This window comes from Eptatretus burgeri, chromosome 6 (genome assembly GCF_056783735.1).
Source record: "Eptatretus burgeri isolate ZD-2024b chromosome 6, Ebu_testis_v1, whole genome shotgun sequence".
NCBI lineage: Eukaryota > Metazoa > Chordata > Myxini > Myxiniformes > Myxinidae > Eptatretus > Eptatretus burgeri.
Genome location: NC_140966.1, coordinates 45,060,361 through 45,086,441, shown reverse-complemented (window position 1 = coordinate 45,086,441; position 26,081 = coordinate 45,060,361). Strand labels below are relative to the sequence as shown.

The 26,081-nt window shown below is 44.7% G+C and overlaps 1 protein-coding gene across 2 annotated transcripts in view; it reads right to left on the bottom strand.

Annotated features, from left to right (window-relative positions):
* Positions 1 to 26,081, bottom strand: part of LOC147024664 (protein sidekick-2-like) — a 656,949-nt gene that overhangs the window by 159,339 nt on the left and 471,529 nt on the right. For both annotated transcript variants that reach the window (XM_085884787.1, XM_085884788.1), the window contains exons 14-18: positions 19,313 to 19,443; positions 19,082 to 19,229; positions 5,719 to 5,859; positions 5,321 to 5,502; positions 4,918 to 5,033 (exon numbers count right to left, since the gene is read on the bottom strand). In XM_085884787.1, coding sequence (XP_085740913.1) covers positions 4,918 to 5,033; positions 5,321 to 5,502; positions 5,719 to 5,859; positions 19,082 to 19,229; positions 19,313 to 19,443 — 718 coding nt within the window. The remainder of the gene's footprint in view (positions 1 to 4,917; positions 5,034 to 5,320; positions 5,503 to 5,718; positions 5,860 to 19,081; positions 19,230 to 19,312; positions 19,444 to 26,081) is intronic.

The following is a 26,081-nucleotide window of genomic DNA, read 5'->3' as shown; positions in this document are numbered from 1 at the left end:
GATTACAGGTTTCCTGGGTGAAAAAACTAAGATCCAAGCTTTCAATGACATCTTGGATGCTGCTGTCCTGTCTGTACCTGTTTGAGGTGAGGATGCTGAGATCATGGAGAGATTCACTTACCTTGGTCATGATATTCATGTCTCTGCTGGCTATGAGTCAGAGGTCAATAGATGTCTGGATCGGGCCTGGGGAGTCATGGATTCACTAGATCATGGGGTGTGGTGATGCCGGTACCTGTGCAGGAGGAAGACAGTCCAAGTCTTCAGGACCTTGGTGTTTCCAGTCTTGCTCTTCTGATGGGAGATTGGACTCTGACCAGGGATCTGAGATGGAGACTTCATTCTTTTGGTTCCAGGTCTCTTCGGAGACTCCTTGTCCCTCGCTGGTTGGACTTTGTGTCCAATAAGTGGTTGTTGAGAAAGGCTCAAATGAGATTTGTTAACGGCATCACCCGTGAGCGTCAGCTGCAGCTGTATGGACATTTGGCTCATTTTCCTGATGCTGACCCTGCTCACCAGATTCTCTCAGTGAGGAGCTTTGTGAGTGGAGGAGGCCAATGGGTCGACCACATGCCTCCTGGTTGCAGCAGGTTGATCAGCATCTCAAGGAGATGGGGATGGGCCAAGCATCTGCCTGGGGGTTGGCCAGGCAGAGGTCCCTGGAGGCGGAGGTCCCTGGAGCGGGAAGTGGACGCAGCGATGCGCTGCTCTGGTGCATGCTCCCATACCTGACCTGATATTGTTGCGTCGGCCGGGAGTCGGCTGCGAGCACGACCACCAGATGGAGCAGTAGAGTCGGCTCGACCGATCGCCCGGAATTCAGATCGTACTTCTTCGGAAAACTCCGGAGAAGTACGGGTCCCTTTTTGGACCAAATTCACCAATAGACAGACCACGTGGGGTAGGGTCGATTGCCAATAGCAATTTATCTAAATACCCACGTGGTCCAACCTACCGGGGAAATTCACCCTCGACGGCACCCATACGGAACGAGCTGCTCAGCCTACTCATTCCGTGTGCGATCCGAGCGGTTTTATCCCCAAGTTCTGTCGGTCCCGAATACCCTGTTACAATGGCAACGGCCTGGCTAACTTTCCAACATGCAGCACGCTCAGTCAATGAAAGAATAGACGCGAACGAGCTGAAACATTCAACAATCGGGGTATCTATTCACAATTGGGGATGAGGGGAGCACATAAGGGCAGAGCTAAACCAAATATTAATAAGCACGTATGCAAGGTATGTACAACAAGAGCACTTATACAGTTCACTACTTACTATACTGGCGCCACAAACACACATACGCACACACCCAAAGAATCGGACCAATGGTCTTTATACGGACCCCCAGCCCGGAGGACAGTCGGGCTGAAGACCAGATTCTGCCTCGGACCTGCCCACCTCGTGTGGTCTTCGAGCCGTTCGGACTGGGCACCAGCGAGGGTGAGCTGAATCCAACCACCGCGAGCCGCGATCACCTTTCTGAGCTCCGGCAGATCCCCTCGTGCTCCGGAACACGCACTGGTGAGACGAGGCCCCAATCCTTCCCAATCCGCTGCATCAATTCCCCCGAAGAACCACCAACCAAGAAGAGCAAAAGAACCGAACCAGAAAAGAGCAAACAAGACCCACGGACAAGAACAAAGAAGAAGCCAGGAGAACCAAGACGAGCCAATTTCTGTCTCTCTCTTCCCTTATTATCCCTCTCGGGCACGGCTCGCTTCCGGCGTGACTCATTCGCCGTTGGTGGGGGCTGTCACATCCCATTTCTTGGAGTCCCCCACACGAGCCGATTTATGTCCATATTAGGGCATGGAATTCAGTTGTTCAGCGCTGGGTGGAGGCTGTCGCAACCCATTTCTTGGAGTCCCCCACGCGAGCCAATTTATGTCCATATTAAGGCATGGAATTCAGTTGTTCCGCACTGGGTGGGGGCTGTCACAACCCATTTCTTGGAGTTGTTGTTATCGTTGGTGTTATCGTTGGTGTTGTTAAATGAAAGAAAACCTGACAATTAAAATAACTTCACAGCACATTTACATTTATTCACCCATTAGACTTGGGGATGGATTCTAACTAGAAACACATACTTATCGAAATAACTAAGCTATAGGAACCTGAATGTAGGTGTGCTCAAGGCTTCCAGATTCGCAACAATATGACCTGACTGGTGGAACTGGAGAAGAAGATTTTTGAAGGAATTTACATGATTTTCCATAAAAATGGACTGTCGGCCATTTTGACACTCTGGTCACGTGATCAGCCTCCACAATTTAACATCCCTACCCTGGCCTAGTGCTGTCACCAAAATTTGGTAGCATTCTGAGTGGTGGGTCTGGCCAAGATATTTGAAGGAATTTACTAAGTGTGCCATTTTGACCAACTTAAAGTCACGTGACCGGAATGAGTTTTGCAATCCTCATTGCCAATCAAGAACGGAACCATGCTGCCAAATTTCAGCCGGATCGGTCTAGTGGTTTGGGCAGAGAATTTGAAATAAGACACAGATGCATGGACAGACGATGCAAGACATCAAATCCTTGTCTGTAATTCCAATTCCAGATAAGCTAATAATAGGCAGCACCAACAGTTGATATGTGACCATGAGGTCCAACCAAGACCATGTCTGACCACTGCTCATCGCAGCTAATAGCACTTAAACCTTGGAAAATCACATAGATCTACGACTGCGACCTGGTTGAACGTTGACCTGTCATGTCTCCATAATATAAGAGATATTTTTTTTTCAGTGATGGTTTGAACATCTAAAAATATTCATAAAACACTCACAGGTGGGGTTATAGCTTTGCAAATGTTCATCTACTTTGGGCTCTGATAAATAACTTGTGACAAAAATATTTTTCTTTTTGAATAAAATATTTTGCTTCTGCATTCATATTTTTCTTCTGAGGTAGCAAATATCTCGGCAGAAAATTTTGTTGCCTTGGAGAAGAAACTGTTGCTGGAGTAGGATGTCATGAGCAGGGATAATGTTGTAAATTAGTTCGTATTATCAGAGTAGTTGAGACACTAAAGCCCGATATTTTACATCATTGGGTTACTGAAGGAGGTAGTAGAAGTGTCTACACTGATTTAACAGGTTCAATAAAGATTGGAATGTGAACAACATTGCAGCCATCATTACCTCCGCCGTCGAAGGTGAAGGAGGTTATGTTTTCACCTCTTTCTGTCTGTTTGTCTGTGTGCAGGATATCTCAAAATGTTGTGGACGGACACGGATGAAATTTTGTGGACTGGTTCGATGTGTGACAAGGCCAAACTGATTAGATTTTGGTGAAGATCCGGATCCGGATCCGACTACGATAATTTTTTAAGTGATTCTTCACCATGGAGAGATCGGGCCAAAAACGATATATCGCACGATATCTGAAAAAGTTGGAGACGGATTCGGATAAAACTTGGTGGACATGTTGAGTGTGTGGCACGGACGAATTGCTTCGATCTTGGTGAAGATATGAATCCGAATCTGGATACGAGAATTTTTTTTTTTTAAGTGATTCTTCACCATTGAGAGATCGGGCCAAAAATGATATAGTACTGTATAGCATGATATTTCAATCACCATTGAGAGATCGGGCCAAAAATGATATAGTACTGTATACCATGATATTTCAATCACCATTGAGAGATCGGGCCAAAAACGATATAGTACTGTATAGCATGATATTTCAATCACCATTGAGAGATCGGGCCAAAAATGATATAGTACTGTATAGCATGATATTTCAATCACCATTGAGAGATCGGGCCAAAAATGATATAGTACTGTATACCATGATATTTCAATCACCATTGAGAGATCGGGCCAAAAATGATATAGTACTGTATACCATGATATTTCAATCACCATTGAGAGATCGGGCCAAAAATGATATAGTACTGTATAGCATGATATTTCAATCACCATTGAGAGATCGGGCCAAAAATGATATAGTACTGTATAGCATGATATTTCAATCACCATTGAGAGATCGGGCCAAAAATGATATAGTACTGTATAGCATGATATTTCAATCACCATTGAGAGATCGGGCCAAAAACGATATAGTACTGTATAGCATGATATTTCAATCACCATTGAGAGATCGGGCCAAAAATGATATAGTACTGTATACCATGATATTTCAATCACCATTGAGAGATCGGGCCAAAAATGATATAGTACTGTATACCATGATATTTCAATCACCATTGAGAGATCGGGCCAAAAACGATATAGTACTGTATACCATGATATTTCAATCACCATTGAGAGATCGGGCCAAAAATGATATAGTACTGTATAGCATGATATTTCAATCACCATTGAGAGATCGGGCCAAAAACGATATAGTACTGTATCGCATGATATTTCAATCACCATTGAGAGATCGGGCCAAAAATGATATAGTACTGTATAGCATGATATTTCAATCACCATTGAGAGATCGGGCCAAAAACGATATAGTACTGTATCGCATGATATTTCAATCACCATTGAGAGATCGGGCCAAAAACGATATAGTACTGTATCGCATGATATTTCAAAAATGTATTGGGCCCGATATGTTTCGTGTGGATCAGACATTACGTGGTAGAGGTATGCGCTCTACCGAGTGCCCTTCTAGTTTTATAATGGTTCACAAGAATGAGTATAGACACTAACAGATGAGCTAAACATGAATGTTGGGAAGTGTATTTGAAAATATAATAAGGATTTGGTAAGGGAACAGGAATAAATATTGAATCATATCAGAACCAAACAGCAGAGGTTTATAAAATTAGATTATCCTTTTTTACAATTAGCCTTTTTTAACATGTGGAATGTCTGTGAAGATTAACTTTGCCTCCGGTGCAGGCCGAGAACGTTTGAAATTTCTGAAACCTCTATTTTCACATTTCTCTCTCTTCACTCACCTTATAACCCAAGATAATTCCAGGGATGGTATCAGGACTTGGTGGCAGCCAGGACAATTTAATGCTGGTGGAGCTTATTACTTCTGCTTTGACATCCCGTGGGGGAACTCTTGGTGCTAAAATCATAAAAAACACAAATCAATAAAACTGTAATCATCTCATTTCATTCCATAATATGAGTATAAACTTCCAAAAACAAATTGCCTGACATAAGAAAGTGTTCACAGTATCAAAACGATTAATAATTAAATATATTAAAAAGACGAGAACATTTTGTATTATATTCTCCAAAATCATTGCATTCATCATTATAGCAGTGGAACCTGCAAGGCCTTTTCATAGATTTGCACCTTTTCACTGTACATCCTTTCCCACCTCACATGCCCAATCCATCATTACTGACCGCCTTGCAGAGTCCAGCTGGTAGAGCTGGGACTGTAGGGCCCAGGTCCAATGGCGGTGTAGGCAGCAACAGCCACCTCATAAGCAGCCCATTGTAGGAGGTCCACCAGGATGAAACTGGTCTTATCCCCCCCTGAGACATTTTGTACTTGGAACTCTCCAGAAAGTCCCACTGGCTGGTACCTTAAAAATGAGAAATACATCCCAGAGAGTGAAAAAAAAAGAACACAGTTCGAACTATGGACAAATATCTTATCAACCTTATATATTTTTAAACCATTCCCTATTAAGTGGACTCTAATTATCTGAATTTGTAAGTTTTATCTGATTATTATTACTAGATTCATGCTATAGTTCTCATCCTATCATAACCTCTCTCAATTTGTGTTATTGTCATACCGTATAAGATATCCACGAATCTTGCCATGTCTGTATCGATAAGGTGGGGGAAGCCATCGAACGTCTAAGGAGGTGCTTAATATTTCATGAATGAAGATGTGTTGAGGAGGTTCACCTGGAGATTCCTCAGGCAAGAAGATCCTGCAAATCATCACACAATGCAAAATGTACACTCAGAAAAAAAAAAAATATATATATATATATACATATATATATATACACAATATATATATATATATATATATATATATATATATATATATATATATATATATATATATATATACATATATAACATATGCTACACATGAGTCTACGCAAGACATGGGGAAGGGGGAGGGATGGATCATTCTCCTCATGTTAAAGGAATGATACAGTGCCAGCGAAATTCGGCAAAAGATGATAACCCATTTCTGAACAATTTCCAGCTAGTTTCACATTTTCCCACTGATGCATGAGTTTCCTGATGCCAACAAAAACAGTTTATATTTTCAAGAAAAACGTTTTGACTCTCCCGAGTATGATGTCTGACCGTCTAACCTTGCATAGTGAATAAATCTCTTTCTTTTGAAAAGCCTGCTTTTCAACACTCAAGTTACAAAAATGGAGGATGTGGAACTCTTTGCATGTGCTTTTTGATGGCCAAACAAACAAACAAACAAGCCGGTAGGCGACATGGCTGCTCGCTGTAGATAGAAAGCTGGCGGACGCGACTAGCCGATATTCATGTACAAGCTATCAATCAATTTAGCCCAATAAATATGATTATCACAGCCCTCTTAGTTTGCGCCCAGAAACCCGCCTTGTGAAATTTGAGGCATGTTTCCAAAGAGACTCTAACAAATGGCAGTCCTGGTAATTCCATTTATCTATTCGCCAAGGATTTTATTTTTTTTATATGATGCTGTAAGACATTCTCCTTGGGCACAAAAAAACAGGTCCCTCGGAGGTCCAGTTTCGGAGGTATTGATTTTTTTGTACAGTCCACAATAAGTTTACGGTGTACGATAAAGTATTTTAGCTGTTGCTAAGGCCTAAGTCTCATTTGCTCTACGGCAAGGATACGGCGGCCGTACGCCCTCTGAATTGACAGAAACGTGCGGCGGCTGCAGAGTTTCTGCGGTGGCCTCAGGGTGGCCCTACGCCATTTGGCTATCCTTTACAGGCCGTAGGGGTCGCAGTGGAATTATAACACGGAGTTATAACTTTTTTCATTTCTACGTTCACCGTAGCAATTCGACAAGCCGAAAAAAAAAAACCTGGTTAAAAAAAAAATGAACCCACTCGTTACCGTCCGTCTGGCCACACGTTCACCTTAGGGCCCCCCTGCATGTCGCCTTGTGGGCACCTTGAGGCTACCTTGCGTCTGCCTTGAAAATTATATGGCCGCCACAGGGCCCCCTTAAGGTCACCGTGCGACATCAAATCAAAGACCGTATGGCAACCCCACGTTTACGGTCTCCACAATTACTAAATACGCCGTGCGGCTCCCCGAAAAATAAAAACATATGTGACTGCTACATTGTGTGACCGTGGAAATATTGCGGCCGCCGTATAATTGCTCGTGGCCATAGATTTTGGAGACTCCAGGGCTGCCGTGGCAAATGTGACTTAGGCCTAAGCAACGGAGGTGTGCATAGCAACCATTCATTTTTGTGTACATGCTAGCCACAATGTACACATTTCACCCAAGTTTCATCAAAATCAGACTCTTTCTCTTAGAGATATTCGCAATTAACCGCTTCTGAAATGTTCGACATGTACTCGCTCAAAACCTATCTCCTCCTACAAATATTTTTTGTTAGGGCTACAAATTGGCATGAAGGGAGCGAGATAGATTGCGCACAGAACTCTAAGCTTCGATTTTCGAATTTTTTTTTCCGATTTTTGACCACTTTAAAGGGCCGATGCTCGGGCCCGGGGTCCCATATTCGAAAGCACACAATTCCCAGAAATATTTGTCCTACCTACCAAATTTCATTGGAATCGGTTGAGTGGTTTAGCCCCTAGGCTTGACCAAAGTTTCGTGGACAGACAGACAGATGGAAATGTCCAGACTAAGGGTGCTCTAAGAGCAGTAGTGCAGCAGATAACTGCAAAAATACTTTGGTTTGTGATGCAAGCATGAAATTTGGCACAAATACTCTTTGAGGTCCACTTTTTTTCAAAAAAGGTGCTGGCCACGCAAAATTCCAAGATGGCGACCATTTTTCAAGATGGCCGCCATATGCACAGAAAATTCCAAAACAAAATGCACAGAAAATTCCAAAAAAAAACAAAACACAACATTAAGGGTGTAAACCAAAGTTTTTTGTGTCTAAGATTTTAGCATGATTATTCTTTGTAATGTAACACCTCACAGCATGGTTGTAACAAAGATGGCATCCAAGATGTCTGCCGCAAAACCAAAACAATACTCATATTTCAGGAAATAATAGACATAGACTCATAATTTTTGGATCTATACCTTGGTTTTTGGGATCAACTAATTAGTTGGACATGGTTTTAGATTCCTAGTTCCCTTGCATACTGCTGAAACAAAGATGGGAGTCCAAGATGGCTGCCACAATAGCTATAAACCATTGTTCACGAACTAGCATTTGGAACAAAATCAAGATTTTTTTTAAGGTTTACGAACTTGACAGATATGGTTCAGATATGGACAGAAAAATTCTTCCCATTTTGCAAAGGGAAAATCAACCATGGACGGTTAGTCGTCATAGGAGATGCTGAGGCCATGCTCATGCAGCATTTCTACCAGGCTTCTCTTCCTGGTTTTGGCAGATAGAGAGACCCCTGTACAATGGGAATGGTGTTTCTCTGTCTTTGGAGTGTCTGTGTGTTGCTGCTCCCTCTTTGTATCGGGAATAGCAGTTATACTGCAGCAGCTGGGAAATGGCCTGGTCAGACTTTGAAGCCCCAAATCTCAGCTGTGATTTGATGTCTGCTCCATGTTCAACAATCCCGACGAATTGAAGGAGAATGGGTGGTATAGCATCTTTCACACAACCTTCAGGAAATGTGCCATCAAATCTTGATTGATGGTCTAGAATGTGTCATCTCAAGATTTTTGCAGCTTTAGCCATCACAAGTGCATCAGAGTATTCTGATGCTTTTGATAGTGACAAAGCCACATCTTTCTGGAATGCTAAAAGCACACCTCTTCCCTTTTTGTAAGCTTCAAGCTCAGGGATTTCAGCCAATAATTTATCCTTTAATCTGGTGGTATTGACAGTGGGAGTATCAACAGCCAGTTGTGCCAGACGTTGTTGGTATAACTGGTAAATATCTGCAAGGGGGAAGACTGTGGGATCGTCTGAATTCAGACTGGTTTCAACAATGTAATTCACCAATTCCGAAAGAACCAGTGGGTACACATCTGGTTCCTCCTTAGTTTGATGTGAGTCTTTCTCAAGACTTCTGAGATGGTATCTCTCCCTGTTGTACAGAGCAGTGAGGCAAGCACGATGGTATTTTAGTTCCTGGGCAATGGCATCTCCACCACCCAGTTTTGCTAACAACGTGCCATCATTCAGTGTTTGAGCACACTCGTGCAGCCTCTTGTCCAAGTTCATGGTCATAACTTGCCGAAGGTCAGATTCAGGTGATGTCTTTTCACACATAATACAAACTTGACCATCATGGCTAGTTCGTTGCTGCTTCACATGCCCTTCATCTGTTTCACTGCCACGAGAGTCGGATCGACGTTTCTTGGCACGATCGAGTTTAGTGTTATTAAATAACAACCGACAACTCGTGTGGTACTTTGCCTCATTCCTTCTCAGCGTTTCCTCTATACCTCCACCCTCATTCAGTCTAGCTGGGTCTAAAATCAATGGGAGTGCACTGATCTCATTGAATAGAGGTATATTGGTCGCTAGCATAGTATACCCATCATGTTCTGGGACATGATGGGTAGGAGGGGAAGTCAGGGCTTCAATCTTTTTGTATTATTGGCAAAGACAGCATCTAGTCCAGTCTGTTTGCCTCTTGGCTAAAATTGGATTCGCATCTGCCATTTTGATTAAGGCCGAGGGTTTATCATTTTACCACCTTAATCAACGCACATTCCTGTATGGGATACGACGAGGTTCGGGTGACCTACACCTAGCCTGATCATTCATCCAGTGTCATTTAAGTCCCGTGTGATCTGTGCACCATTCGGGTAACTCAGAGATGCCAACTTTTGGAAATCAGAATTAGGGAGGATTTGCAACCGACACCAAATAATGTGCGCGAAGCGCACATCTCGAGCGCGGAGCGCTCGACCCTTGTGGCGGGGTCCAGGGCCCGCCTTAGGGCCCTGGAAGCTCTGGGGTTCTAGACGCTCTCTAGTGCCCTCTGAGCCCTATTTTGGAGCATTTAACATGTTAAGAATTCCCACTTTTTGAACAAAAAAAGGGGAAAATTTTGCACTTTTTAATGTTACATGTATGTTAATATTAGTAAGTTAGGGGACAATCAAAGATTAACAAAAAGCACAAAAGAAGCAATATTTTTCTTACCTTACTGGCTGGTACTACTGCTGCTAGCTTTTTCCATGGCAGCTTTGCTGAGTGACAGCTGTGTGGCTCTTTTAGCCCTTCTGATTATGTCTTTGCTGTATTCTCTCTGGTAGCAAGGGGTGCTATGAGCTAGTTTTTCAATTAAGAGAGCTTCCAGGGTTTTGACACTCAAATTGGGACGAAATTCAGTATGATTCTTCCGTACAAGACTGAGTGCTCGCCACATGATGCGTTCGAATGAGGAATGACCAAGATTCCCTTCATCACTTTGCTCAAATTAGGATACTTCTTGGCACCAGTGCAGGGATCTGTGAGCTGTGAAATCCGATGCCACTGCTCATCCACTCTCACTGTCTCAGTAGCAATTGTAGGTATGGAGGCGTCTGCCCGGGAGTGTGCGAATTCACTCTCAAGACTGTCTATGTCACTATCACGCCACTGAACAGACAGGGAATTTCTTGATGAAAAACTCCACACAGTCAAACCCCACTTCTTGGTGTAGCTTAACATCCAGCACCTGAGCATGCTTGGCTAATTCATCATCTAGCGGCCAGGTTTTGAAGATGTAATTGCAGGCTTTCACATAATATGAGCGAACTGCACTGAAGAAACCTTGGATGTCTGACTCACTCAGAGTGAAGGTGGATTTCTTGAGACTCCTTTGTTCCCTTATATACAGTTTGGCATCGTTCCCAATCATGAGGTCCTCATCATTCTTCTGATGATTTCTGTCAGAGAAGGGTACATTTACCAGAGGAACCGATGACACCGATGGTTTCAAAAACCGTACGAAGATATCTTTCAGAAGACCATTCAATTCTCCGTGCAGGAGATGAATACAGGGTTCGTCTCTTTGCAGCAGAAGATTCCCCTTCTCAAAAAGCTTGTTAGCATATCGAAGGAAGAAACAATAGAGTTTTGTTTGTGGAGACAAGAACATCCTGTTGATACGTTTTTCTCTAGATTCCTGCACAGTGTTTGAGGAAGATGCGCTTTTAGTTGTAGAACTCGTAGTACACTTAGCCGCAGGGCGATCACACTTGCGTTTACTGCCAGCAGAAGAGGTCAGACTCGTAGTACCAGATCCAATTTTACGTTTGAGGAGAGAGCTTGAGGTAGGTGCAGCCAAGGAAGAAGACCTCTGATTCGAAGGTTTTGCTGAGCTTCTATCAAGTGATTTGGCAAAAGCAGAACTTAACTTGGGTCCTTCTTTGCCTGTAGATGGGACTATCACAGTCTTTCTCGACTCTGAAGGGATCTGCTTTGTAGATGAACGTGATGAAGGGCCGGTGATGCTACCTGCTCTCAGCATTGGTTTTGATGCTGTCCCTGCTGTCTTCTTCGCAGCAGATACTGCAGTGGTAGTGGTGAATGCTGCGCCACTAGTGCTTGATCCTGCAGTGCCAGTACTGGCAGTAGATACAGTGCCGTCCTTCTTGCTCGTTGTTAGAGTCTTGGCTACAGTTGGTTGCATTTTTCTTCGTACTTCTTCTTTGAAGAAGAGGCGAAGTGGCTCCCACTGTTCAATCAGCCTGTCTAGGCACTGACCAAGGGACAGCCACCTTGTTGCGACATGCTTCAGAATCTTGTGTGTCGGGGCATCACAGAGTTCTTGCAGTGCTTTCACTCCTTTGACGCGTTTACTACTTTTGTCCAAGTAGTAGTAAATATCGATGAGAAAGTCATCTAATTCAATGGGTAAGGCCTGAGCTGCCTTCTTGGCCGTATTGTGCATCATATGGCAAGGGCATCCCATGATGTAGCACTCTGGATTTTGTTTGTGGATATAAGCAGCGACTCCTTTGTGCTTGCCCACCATGACAGAGGCATTATCAGCACAAAAGGAAACACAATTTCCCCACGGAATTTTCCTGTCACTGAACTCATGATCAAGCAGTTTGAAAATGTTTTCTCCAGTGGAATCTTGTTTGCACGCAGGCAAACTTAGCAAACCTTGCTTCACAATCCCAGCACTGTTGTCATAGTACGAAATCAGGACAGGATATAGCTGGGCCTCACCACTGTCATTGCTACCGTCTGTAGCTAGGCTAAATGGAGCTAGTCTAGCAATATCGGCAATAGATGAAGCAGTAACATTTGACAACTCACCAATTATTGCTGAAGTTTTTGTTCTTGCACATCCATACTTTGAAGCAACTTTTGAATCTGGAAACATCTTTTGAAATAGAGGTCCAGCATGATCTGAGACGGATATGGGCAAGTTATGTTCCACAATAAATCCACTAAAGAGAAATTCCGCTCGGGTAACATCCTCTTCCTCGCTTGTCCCTTGTTTGGTGAAATAATTCAGAAGTGTACCAGTACTCGTGCTCGAAGATCTCTCCTTTGCAATGTCTGTGTGCCGTTTGCTTCCAACGTGCTTCCAAATATCATCGCGACCTCCGTGCTCAACTGAAATATCAACGCTGCATACTGTACAATACGCATGATGAATTTCTCTTTCAGACTTTCGAATACACGGGTATTGGAGACTGTATTCGGTCTTGTACTTCTGAGACCATTTCTTGGTCTTCGTAAGCTTCTTTTCTGCCATTTCGTAATCAACATCGAGGGCTTGAAGCATCGGTAACTTCGAAGTCGATGTTCCACAGCAGCAGCGCGACTCGTAGAACTCTAGCGGCTGTTAAACACCGCACGGTGGTCGCGACCGCCGGGCTGGTACGGGGCATAGCTGCATGCAGTGAGCGTATCGCATGCATATACACTGTGCATACATACCGCATGCACTGTATTGCACACATACCGCATGCACTAAATCTCAGTGCATGATCGCATAAGCGAGATCCAGACCCAATGTTTCGCTGCTCCTCATTTGAATTTGCAATTTTTTACGTACAATTTGGTAGCAGCGAACGTTATGGAGTTACCACATGCTATACGTAGCAGACGATGCTTTTCATTCAATTCTCATACTAGTACATTCTGATTAGTGAACAGTGCAAAAATATCAAAATTTCGGGAGGATAAGGATAGTGATCGTAAGGGCGGGAGTTTGGGTGAATTTTCGGAAGCCTCCCGATGAAATCGGGAGGGTTGGCATTGCTGGTAACTACATGAGCAAGTCATGTATAGCAGCCCCCTTACCCTTGGCTCGGCTCTCCCACGCTGGCACACCCTGTCAATTCAGGCGTGGCTATCTAACTAAATATAGTAACTACAAACTACTGTTTACTAGCTACTGGATATGGGGCTGTTAGACAGCATTTGGGACACTAAACTAAACTATACTACAACTATAGTCTATTACTACAGCATTAGTAAAGCTAGATCAGCTGACACTGAACCACATGCTGAGTTACACAGCAGTGACGTCACCAGTGTGCCCTGGTTGTGTGCTGACATCACTCCATTATAATTATGCTAAGCTTTCCTCCACCCTCTAAAATGCAATCTGACAAAATAAGTAATAATTCCAATGAAATCCATTATCTTTATTACCTATTTGCCGACTTATAGTACTTAGTATTTCTATGTTTATTCATTGATGAGATATTTTTAAGTTTTACGGCGGCCATCTTGGACGCCATCTTTGTTGTGACAGGTAATTTTGCAATATATGGCAAACTAGTGAACATTTCTGCAATAAATCAGAAATAAAAGTATTTTACCACTAAATTTTGTGAAATGATAAATGATTATTACCAGCTTGATTTTTCTGGAGATACGGCTTAGCAGCCATCTTGAAAATAGCAGCCATTTTAATTTTCAGCAGGAGCAATATTTTTGCATAAAGAGTGATCCTTGGAGACGAGAGATCATTTATGTTAAATTTCATGCTTGCATCATAAGATATTCTGATGAAAATAAGAAAATATCTTCAGCACAGTTCCTGAAATATTAGGATTTATAGATTTCATGGCGGCTGTCTTGGACGCCATTGTGGTGAATTGAGGTGAATTGAGGGACATGACGCGGGATCACATGTTGTGCGTCTCGAGTATAAGGGGAGGTCTCTGCGGCACGAGTGGTTGTCCCCGGGGCATTGCCATTTACATCGGCTGTTCACTTGATGCTCGTTAACTGAAGGTGCTCATTGACTGGTGAGAATGGAGATTATATCGAACTCCGTGCTTACGCGGATTGTCTGCAATGATTAACTGCACATGTATACATTACTGCTTATGTACTCCTAGCTGAACCTGTATTCCCCGGTGTGCCCGCAGAAGCGGCTCCAATCAAATGGAATAAAGCCTAAACTCTGAAGGTTCATCTCTCGCTCTCACTTCAATTTATTCCATTTGATTTTCTCGGCTCTCTCAACCAACGATGGACAAGATCTACAAACCAGAGAGGTTCGACGCAGACCCAAACGCGACTGACGCAGAAATGAAATGGTCGCATTGGTTCTGTTCCTTCTCACACTATCTGACCATCATCGAGGAAGGAGCCGACAAATTTGCCGCTCTCGTGAATCATGTCTCGCCCAGCGTGTACAGGCTCTTCTCGGAGTGCGACACTTACGAAGCAGCGATCGAGGTGCTGCAAGCGCTCTACGTGAAGCCCAAGAACGAGGTATACATACGACATCTTCTCAACACACGCAAGCAAGCAGCCGGGGAGACAATCGATCAGTTCCTGCAAGCTCTGAATCAGCTGGGAAAAGACGGCAGCTTCCGGGCCGTAAGCGCCGAGGAACACCGAAAGGAAGCCACACGGGAGGCATTCATCCAAGGACTCAGATCAGCCCACATACGGCAACGCTTACTAGAGAAAGCGCAACCCACTCTTGACAAGGTAGTCGATCAGGCACGAGCGATGGATACGGCTCAGCAGCAATCTGAGTCATTTGGGACACCGATGCTGCTAATGAACGCTGCTACGGTGGGAACTCAAGGAACCCCACTGGCACAGACACAGCCAGACATAGGGGATGGAGAAACACCCGAGGAGCCGGATACCCAGGCCACGTCAAACTCCTCAGCAACTGCTCCGGTTGGTAAATGCTTTTTTTGTGGGTACAAAAGGCATCCTCGTCAAAAATGTCCCGCCAGAGATGCCACATGCATGAATTGCGACAAGAAAGGGCATTATGCCAGGGTATGTAAATCTACTCTAAGGAGAAATAAACCCACTTCTGCGGCTCTCTACTCGCAAAATAAATTAACTGCAGCCTCCCCGGGGAATCTATCCCAGGCTATCATCAACGTACGAATTAACGGGCATATGGCTGAGGCACTGATTGATACCGGTAGCTCTGAAAGTTTCGTCAACAGCTCGCTAGTGAAGGGCAGGAAATGGGTAATCCACCCGACTGACAATACGGTAAGCATGGCCGCCACCTCACTACAATCCCGCGTACGAGGGTACTGCAATGTTGAATTGGACGTAAAAGGGTACACGCATCGGGATGTAAAGGTACTGGTGCTTCGTGATTTGTGCGCAGACGTAATTCTGGGTCATAATGTCCTCAAGCAGCACACGAGCGTCGAAATACCCTTTGGAGGAAGCAAGCCTCGTCTAATTTTAAATGCGTTGACCACCGCGGAGGTGACGTCCCCCAGCTGTTCGCTAACTTGTCGCCGGTCTGCAAACCGATAGCGATCAAATCGCGGCGATATACCACTGCTGACATGAATTTCATCACTTCGGAAACCAAGCGATTACTGGAGGAGGGAATTATAGAACCGAGCGATTCGCCATGGCGCGCACAGGTGTTAGTAACCAGCAGTCAGAACCATAAGAAACGAATGGTTGTCGATTATTCCCAAACGGTCAATCGCTTCACCCAACTCGACGCCTACCCCCGCCGCGCATAGATGAGATGGTCGAACGCGTGGCCAATTATAAGGTATTCAGTACCATCGACTTGCGAAGCGCCTATCATCAAATTCCCATCCGAGAGGAAGACAAACCTTACACTGCATTCCAGGCAGGGAGGCGCCTCTACCAATTCAGGAGAATACCTTTCGGTGTCACGAATGGGGTAGCTTGCTTCCAACGGGTTATGGACGACATCATCTCAGATGAAAACCTCAAAGACACTTTTGTTTACGTGGATAATGTCACAGTGTGCGGTAGGGATCAGAGGGAACATGATAGGAATCTGGACAGATTCTTGAGCATTGCTAGAAAATATAATCTGACTCTCAACTACGAGAAATGCGTATTCTCGGCAAGGTCAATTGACCTTCTCGGCTACACGATAGCCGACGGCACAATTAAGCCTGATCCTGAGCGATTGCGCCCGCTCCGTGAGCTACCCCCACCTCAGGACCTACAGGCAATGCGCCGGGTGATCGGCATGTTCGCTTACTATGCAAGATGGATTTCGCAATACTCCGAGAAAATACATCCCCTAGTGCATTGCAAAAACTTTCCACCAGATGCCGCTGTTGTAAGAGCTTTCCACAACCTCAAGGATGATATCAGTAAGTCCGTGGTTTTATCGATCGACAGCTCGGTGCCCTTCGTGGTGGAAACCGACGCTTCAAATCACGCCATAGCTGCTACACTTAATCAGTCTGGGCGGCCGGTCGCGTTCTTCTCGAGAACTCTCTCTAGAAGCGAACAGAGACACTCAGCGATAGAGAAGGAAGCGTACGCCATCGTTGAAGCGCTGCGGAAATGGAGACATTATTTACTGGGAAACCACTTCACGCTCGTTACGGACCAACGATCCGTGGCATTCATGTTTGATGGGAAAAATAACGGAAAAATTAAGAATGAAAAAATTATGAGATGGCGGATAGACCTAGCTTGCTACAGTTACGACATTGTTTACCGGCCCGGGAAAGAAAACCCTGCTGCAGATACCTTCTCTCGGGTCTACAGTTCGGCAACAATCAGTCAGGCTTTGCAAGACCTCCATGTGTCTCTGTGCCACCCGGGGGTAACCAGGATGGCACATTTCGTGCGCAGACAAAATCTTCCCTATTCTGTTGAAGATATTAAACAAATGAATGCTTCATGCCCTGTTTGTGCTGAACTAAAACCCAGATTCTATGGCGCGGCATCTGGCAGACTGATCAAGGCCACTTCCCCCTTCGAGAGACTAAACATCGACTTCAAAGGGCCACTGCCGACCGAAACAGACAACAGATACATATTCACCGTTGTTGATGAATATTCAAGGTTCCCTTTCGCATTTCCGTGCTCGGATATGACCTCGGGCACTGTCGTGAAATGTCTCTCTGACCTCTTCGCTATGTTTGGGAGACCTTCGTACATACATTCAGACAGAGGGCCGTGTTTCATGTCGGCCGGGCTAAAACAATTCCTACTAGAGCTCGGCATAGCAACTAGTCGAACGACGGGTTACAACCCACAGGGAAACGGGCAGGTGGAAAGGTATAATGGAGTTATTTGGAAAGCCGTAACTCTGGCGCTGAAATCGAGAGGACTGGGCCCCGAGCGGTGGGAGGTTACCCTTCTCGACGCTCTGAATTCCATACGCTCTTTGCTCTGCACGTCCACCAATGCCACTCCTCACGAACGAATGTTTACTCACCAACGACGTTATGTTGACGGTCAAACGGTGCCCAACTGGCTGACCCATCCCGGTACAGTGTTCATGAAACGCCCGGTACGACAAAGCAAGTATGAACCCCTGGTGGAGGGGGTCGAACTCATTGACACTAATCCAGAGTATGCTCATGTCAGGCTCCCGGATGGCAGGACGACCACTGTGTCGGTTCGCCATCTGGCTCCCTCAGGTACTCCTCCCGCAGGTACACCACCTTCTGGCACTCCTCCTTCTGACATTTCCCCCCCAGGCACTCCGCCGGGTGACGGGCCTGCCGCGTTCCACCCGAGAGGCAACGAGGAGTCATCCCCTGCACAAGTCGAGGCTCACCAAGAGGATCGGGAGTCTCCCTCAAGTGAAACTGCCGTTTACTCCCGGAGAGGTCGACGAATAAGGCCCCTCGACGACTCAATCTGTAAAGGGGATTATCGGCATTCTCGCTGCTCATGCTCCTATATGCCCATTATATCATATATCGATGCTCATTTCCATGCTCCTACAACTCAAAATAATCACTGCTTGGCATGTATGCTTCTGTAGATCTATTAGTCCGCGTTGCTTGAAATGTATACTCCTATAGTGCTAAAGCAATCATGGTGTGTAAGATGGGCCCCTAGTTACATTTTAAAGGTGAGGAGAATGTGGTGAATTGAGGTGAATTGAGGGACATGACGCGGGATCACATGTTGTGCGTCTCGCGTATAAGGGGAGGTCTCTGCGGCACGAGTGGTTGTCCCCGGGGCATTGCCATTTACATCGGCTGTTCACTTGATGCTCGTTAACTGAAGGTGCTCATTGACTGGTGAGAATGGAGATTATATCGAACTCCGTGCTTACGCGGATTGTCTGCAATGATTAACTGCACATGTATACGTTACTGCTTATGTACTCCTAGCTGAACCTGTATTCCCCGGTGTGCCCGCAGAAGCGGCTCCAATCAAATGGAATAAAGCCTAAACTCTGAAGGTTCATTTCTCGCTCTCACTTCAGCCATCTTTCCTTTGACCATTTGATTATGTACGAGAGCCCAGACAACATTCCTATTAGATTCTTTGACCCCTAAAATCTAGGAATACGCTCAAAATATTGTCTTTAATCCAAATACTTGCTTTAGGAATAATACTTTTCAAATTGGATGGCGGCCATCTTGGAAAACGGTTGCCATCTTGATTTTTTTCGTGGCCAGCGCCATCTTTTAACACAGTTGACCAAAGAGAGTATTTGTGCCAAATTTCATGCTTGCATCACAAACCGAAGTATTCTAGGGGTATTTTGCAGTTATCTGCTGCACTACAGCAAAAAAACAATTAATCCTCAACACTATTTATCAGAGATAACAATTAAAAGCTCATGTTCTAATGTCATCTCATCTCACCTCTCAGTAGCTTGGCTATTTGGTCCATAGCCAACTTTGTTGAATGCTTGCAAGCGAAACTGGTAGGTCCAGCCTGGGACGAGGTCATGTATAGCCACCCGAGTGACATCAGGGTTGACATTCAATGGCAGCATCCTCCATGGGGACTCTATTGGGATAAATGGAAAGTGAATACTGTGTGCTGGACATTTGATACCTGTTGTAAGCTGGTGAATACAAAGTGATCCATACCATTCTCAGAAACTTCCACCTGGTATCCAGTCAGTCCAGTATTTCCATCAAAGGGCTGCACCCAAGTAAGGGCTACAACTCTGCCTTTGGCCTGTGTGGCACGTACATCCTGAGGCTCACTTGGGCGCTCCCTTGTGGAGGGTTATTGGGGAGACAAAAGTCAGTACGGTGATGATACATGCCAAGTTTCGCAGAGGAACAAATTCTTCCCCCCCCCTCCCACTCATTTTTGCATTTTGTATTTTTATTTTCTCTCCATATTTGCATAACGTTTGAAGACAGGAATTTGGGATCCTAGGATCCTGAGTTCAAATCCCACTCGGCTGTTAAATTAATACCAGGTGGGGTTGACTGCCTGTCATCCTTCCGAGGTCGGCAAAATGAGTGCCAGCATGCTGGTATGCTGTGGTCGGAGTGGCGACCCATCCAGGATTGTGTCCAATAGCCCAGGAGACTGCTTAGGCAGCACCAATGTTCTGCAGAGTATGGTCCGGATGGATGGATGGATGGATGCGTTGGCAAGGCTGTATTTTTCCAGTGTAATGTCACCCCCTCCCCCTCTGTTACTTTCAATCTTTATTCCTTCACACCATCGTTCTGTTCAATCGCTCTGTTACTTTCAATCATCCCTCCATTACTCCATTGGCCCGTTTCACCGGTTCTCCAATAATCTCCCTCCATCAAACATCCTTTCAACAGTCCCTCCTTCACCCCATCGGTCTTATCTTCAATCCTGTGGCCGGTCATCTCTCGGTCATGCGGGGTGTCCCCTCTGCGCATTTCTTCGTAACCCATTGGGTGCTCTCACATGCATGTTCATAGCGCTTCATGCTCTTCATGGCTTTCGAGGTTCGGCGCTTCTTGCGGGCTGATACAGTGCGACTGGGCATTTTCCGCATGAAGGAGGGGTCTGGGGGCTCTTGTTGCGAATTTGGGCACGTAGAGCACGGGCCGAGGGCTTCGCTGAAAGTTTTCTCAGAATGGTGTAGCAATTTCCACAAGTGACGTCATGCACTCACCCCCATCATCTGCGGACCAATGGGAGGGGGAGAAGGCTTGTGGGAGGAGGGGAAGAAAGCTGATGTGAAGAAGAAGCAGAAAGGCAGAGAAGCAAACGGTACAGGCTCGTGCGAGCAGGGACGAAGAGCACTCCTGAACAGACGGCTCAAAAGGCAGAAAGCAGAAGAGAAGACAGAAAGCAGATGCAGAAGGCGAGAGAAGCAGAAAGGAGAAACAAATGGGACAAGCTCGCATGAGCAGAAGACTGACAGACTGAGAAGGCTCATGAGGGAACGAACAAAAACATGTGAGAGTAAAGAAAGGAAAGTTTCACGAGCAGTGAGTGTCGAGCTTCTGTGGAAAAAAGAACACTCCTTCCACACGCGTCATCCTGCCCTCTCGATCCTATCAGTCACAAAGGACGAGGAGGGTGAATGGCGGCACCTCATTGACGTGGCCTGAGGAGGAAGAATCTGAGGCAGAGGATGGCGAGTCACACATCTAGCTCACATATCTGGGACACCAGAGAGGACTTGCCTGCTGGGTCTGGTCACCCCAGGGACACGGCTGCGTGATCCATCAGGACCTCGGGGACCCATCGCTTTACACCGTCACTGCCCCTCTTCCCCATCCATTTTCCTCCACATTCTCCTGTATATTTGCGTGAGGTGAAGGAGAGGAGGAAAGACTACTTTCACTTTCTCCATAAATCACTTTTATTTTATTTTCAAGTTCTTCTTCATTTATTCTTCTTCCCTGAGTGAATGATGGTCAAGTCTTTTGTTGAAGTAAGATTGAAGAAGAATACGTGTTATTGTTAAATCTGCTCTTATTTGCCTTTTTGCTTCCTTGCTTATAAATACTTGCTTTTAAATGATTGCTTGCTTGTATGTATGTAATAAATAATTGTTTGTTGCTATTCCCAATGTGTCAGTTGTCTTTTCCTTTCATGGTCGAACGCAGTGCACAAGTAAGGTTAGACGGGATATTCTACCCCAATAATTTGCTTTGTGAGCCAGTGCGCACTCGCTGTAACGCTCGGCAGTAATCTGAGTGCACTGAGGGCACTGACCCCAATTAGCCGGCGGTCCACAGGTAAGGTATCGCACAAAGTTGTGTAACCCTGTCTGGATTGGCCATGCCACTTGGCATCAATGGTTGCCAAGCAACCTGCCAGTGTGCGGAGCTATCTGTGCCCGGCGGCCTCAGGATCGGGCGTTCGGGAGAGACCCAAGTGCCTCCCCTCGTGGCAAGCCTCGAACCCAGGATCAGCGACAATATAAATGATAAAGAAAAACCCATCCACATCTCTTACATGTGAATGGAAGGAATAACCAATCAGCTCTCACCTAATCAATTAAACCCAGGTGGCCTGGGTTATATAAATAAATTGACTCCTATCATGCTCTTTCTTCATCACCAAGCAGGTGAGAAGGGAAGCTACAGACTAGTTTCACCCTTATTGGGGCTCGTCAGGGCAACACATCGTTGTTCCATCCACTTAGCGAATTTGGAGCCTTTTGGCTGATACACTGGTTAATGATTCACCTCTGACTGTGATTGGTGAGGAGACCAAATCGTATCTGGGACCCACAACTACCATCCGTCCGTCGGGTTTGCAATCATCAAAACTGAACAACCAATCGACGAATATTTCACGGTACTTGTGAATTCCGACCGTTAGCACATTTAAAAATCATTGGCATATTAAGAAATCGAAAGAAACAATTGATGTAACCAATTCATAGACTGATAACTCAAAATGCTTCGATATAATCAAAGGATAATCAATGACTCTTCGTAAAAGTAAACACTATTCGATGTAATCCCATGTGCCATTACACACCATTTATCTGATGTATTCATCGATGACATCTTATACGCTGAGAATAAAAACAGCAATAACACCAACTCTTCAAACCTTTTGAAAATATATGTTAATCGACCAAGACAGCAGCATATTGTCGGAAATGGCGAAACAGATTACTTGATGGACAAAGAGAAAAATGAAAACCCAGGTGAAGTTTTTATCCTTCTATATATTTTATCAATCGTGTATGGTTTACTTTCAATATAGGTGACCTGAAAGTTATAAAAATTATGAAGTAAGAATCAAATTAATATAAGGTAGGATAGATGAACAGTGAAAACCAGAAGGGCACTCGGTGTAGCGCATACCTCCGCCACGTAATGCCTGATGCAGGAGAACCTATCGGGCCAAATACATTTTTGAAATATCATGCTATACAATACTATGTCGTTTTTGGTCCTATCTTACAATGGTGACGAATCACTTAAAAAAATTCTAGCAGTCGGATCTGGATTCGGATCTTCACCAAAATCTAATCATTTTGGGCTTGTTACACACCCAATAATTCCACCAAATTTCATCCAGATCCGTCCCCAACTTTTTGAGATATCCTGCACACAAACAAACAGACAGACAGGGGGTGAAAACATCACCTCCTTCACCTTCGGTGGAGGAGGTAACAAGAAAAACACTGAAAATTTATATTTTGCCTTATTATTATTGAAGACAAATGTTTTAAATGACAAGGAAAAGTTCACTTCCATTAATTTCAACCAATCTCATTATTCTGCAAATTATCTGCTTTCATAACTGAAATATCTTGAAGTGCAGATGTGATTAAAATGCACAGTTTTAATTTTCCATTATTAAAGAGGAAAATTGCCATGCCAAAATGTTGTAAATTGTTAAAACGAAATGTTTCGGCTTTTAGTTTTGCTAATTATATGTTGAACTATCTCTCTCACTCTCTTTTTGGGTCTTTTTGTCTTTCTGTGTCTCTCTGTGTCTCTCTGTGTCTCTCTGTCTGTCTGTGTCTCTGTCTCTCTCTCTTCATTGGTTTATCAAATATGATACGCAGAAAGTATACTTTAAAATGAGCTAGCATGTCGGACAAGCCTGAACATCTTTGTGCCGGTTTTGGTTTTGGATATGGAGTCACCACTATTTCAAGTTCCTGCTCGTTCTGGAACTGCAAGGGAGGGGGTTACTACACAGGGATGTAGAAAAACTATAGAAAAACTACAGAAACTTACAGAAAAAAACTGCCAGTTTCTGTAAGGGGGCACATAGTCTTCCAGTAACCCACTTGTGGTGAACTTTCCAAAGTTCAATTGCACTCCTCTTTTTCCCCCACCTGTGGAAGCACATTCCTCAGTCTCTTTAATCTCATTCTCTTCCCCAGGGCTTCAAGACAGCTGTTCACCACCACTTCAGGTCATCCCCCATTTACACTCATGATCTTTTCCACCCTCATTAACCCCCTGTACTCTAAATACCCCTATTTCTACGTTTCCAGGTTATCAGGTCTCCTCTGCTCCCTCACACTCCTCTTCCTTTTGTTCGATTGTCTATCTAGGCTTTACCTTTTTTCTTCCTTTTTTGTTTCTATACACTGCTGAGGCTCATATAAGAGCTAACACACAGAACATGCAACAAGGGGAGCAGGAGACAAGAGGGGCAGGAGAGGGAAGGAAAAAATGGTGTGGAACAGAGATATGAGGAGATTTGCGGAAGGGAGACAGATCTGTGGAAGGGAGAGGGATGGACATGAGGAGAACCTGAAAGACACTACAGGGACTTTCAGGTCCTCACACGACAGGGACTTTCAGGAAGGAAAGCAGGGAATTTGTAGGTGGTGGGTTTGGGGTGGATTAGCGGGGGTCGAAAAGATCGTGGTTTTGGATGGGGGAAGAGAAGAGATGGTGGTGAACAGATGTTTTGAATAGCGGGAAGGAAGGGTGGGATTGAAGAGAGTGCGGGAGTTTGTTCAGTTCCAAAGGGGGGAAAAAAGAGGAATGAAATAGTGAAGGTGAGCAGTGATGCTTGATTTGGTAGTTCTACCAGAATAGGGTTGCTGGTGGACCTTGAGCACCCTGCAGAAATATGGAGGGGGGGGGTACATATGCCAGACAGAACAGAGGGGGGCGAGGCCGGAGAGGAGATGGTGGAAGACGCTATGACCACTGACCTGCTTACGGTGAGAGAGGGAGAGACCCAAAGTCTCAGCCTCATCGTGGGAAATACCAATAATCCTAAATTCCTTGGTTTCCAGAGCGTAAAACTGAGAAAGATGAGAGGCAGGAGCACCAGGCTAGAGGGGAGAGCAGTACTCGATCAGGCAGTGGAAAAAGCTTCACATGAGGTCAAGAGCTCAGTTGTGCCAAGGAAGGACTTTGCACGATGGAGGATGTCCAGTCGGCAACTGGCTTTGGATGACAGCTTGGAAATGTGGCATTCCCAGGAAAGATAATGGCAGATAGTGAGACCCAGGAGCTTGAATGAAAGAACTTCTTCAAGAGGATTGTTGAGAAAGTAGATGGGGGGGGGGGGGGTGGGTGGGTTCCAGATGGTCCTTTCGGAGAGACATAATGAGAGTATGAGATTTGTCAGGATTGAAAGACATGTTCCATGCATTGGACCAGTTTGTGATTTTACCCAGATCTACAGAGAGTGATGAGGCTGCGGCTTGCCGATCTGAGGGATGACAGATGGTACAACAGAGGGTGGAGCCATCCATATACAGATAAAGAGGATTTCCCAGAGTCAAAGAGATCATTGATGAAAACCAGAAAAATAACAGGGCCTTGAACACTGCATTGAGGAACTCCAGCCTGGACAGGAAGAGGGGATGACAGAACAATTTATGGCTACACATTGGCTGTGACAGGAGAGGAAGTCTGTGAATCATGAGTGGAGATGTCCTTGGATACCATAGGAAGAGAGTTTGCTGAGCAAGGTAGGGTGCCAGACAATATCAGAGGCACGCGATATGTCTAGGGAGATGGCTCTGATCTCATGTCTGGCATTGACGATCTTCATCCATTGTTGGGAGAGCAGAAGCAGCATATCCAGGGTAGAGTAATGTGGTCTGAATCCAAATTGATGATCTGAAATCAAGCCATTGGAGAAGAGGAAAGATTTAATGTCTGAAGCGATGATGGATTCCATAACCTTGCTGATGATTGGGAAAAGGGATGATTGGCTTTACCTTTTTTTTCATATTTTTCACTGCTCTGAGGCAAAAATTCCTTTCCTGTTGTAATTCTCTGCAGACTACTGTAGTAGGACCTGTTACCAACTATAGTATGTGAGAGTAGTACTCTGACATACTATAATTCTACCTGTAGCATTTTTGGCTATGCATCGGTGAGTGGCAATTCCCCAAAAAGTGCATTGTTTCAGGAGTTTAAATGACCCTCAGAAGCACACCCACATCATATGCCATTTTAAAGCTTAGTGGCTCTCATCAAAGTGAGGTCATGATGTGGAGCTGTCAAGTGGTGCAATTTTTCTGTGGCGAGGGTCAAACAAGGTCACTGTCACATCATGATTTCTTACATTTGTGTCATGAGAAACCATTATGCGTCTTATGTCAGCTTCTATGTATCATAGAAACATGATCTTGGTGTATGTACTAACATTTTTTTTGGCGGGGGGGGGGGTCAAGGAATCCACATTAGACATGCAGAACAGACATATCGATGCAGTTCTCTGTAATCTGTTGTTTTCAAGAAGTAGTAAATCAATCAATATGCTGAGATATGTAAAAGAGTATTACAAAAGATAGCATACTGGTGAGTCGAGTTACCCATTCTACCAGAAACAATATACAACTGACATCAATTCACTATTCATCTGTCATCATCATCTTCATTCAGATGCTTTTGTTCCCTGTCAGTCGAGTGTGGGTTTCTACAGTCGTCATTTCCATAGCATGTGCACAGTTCCGTGCAAGGCAGG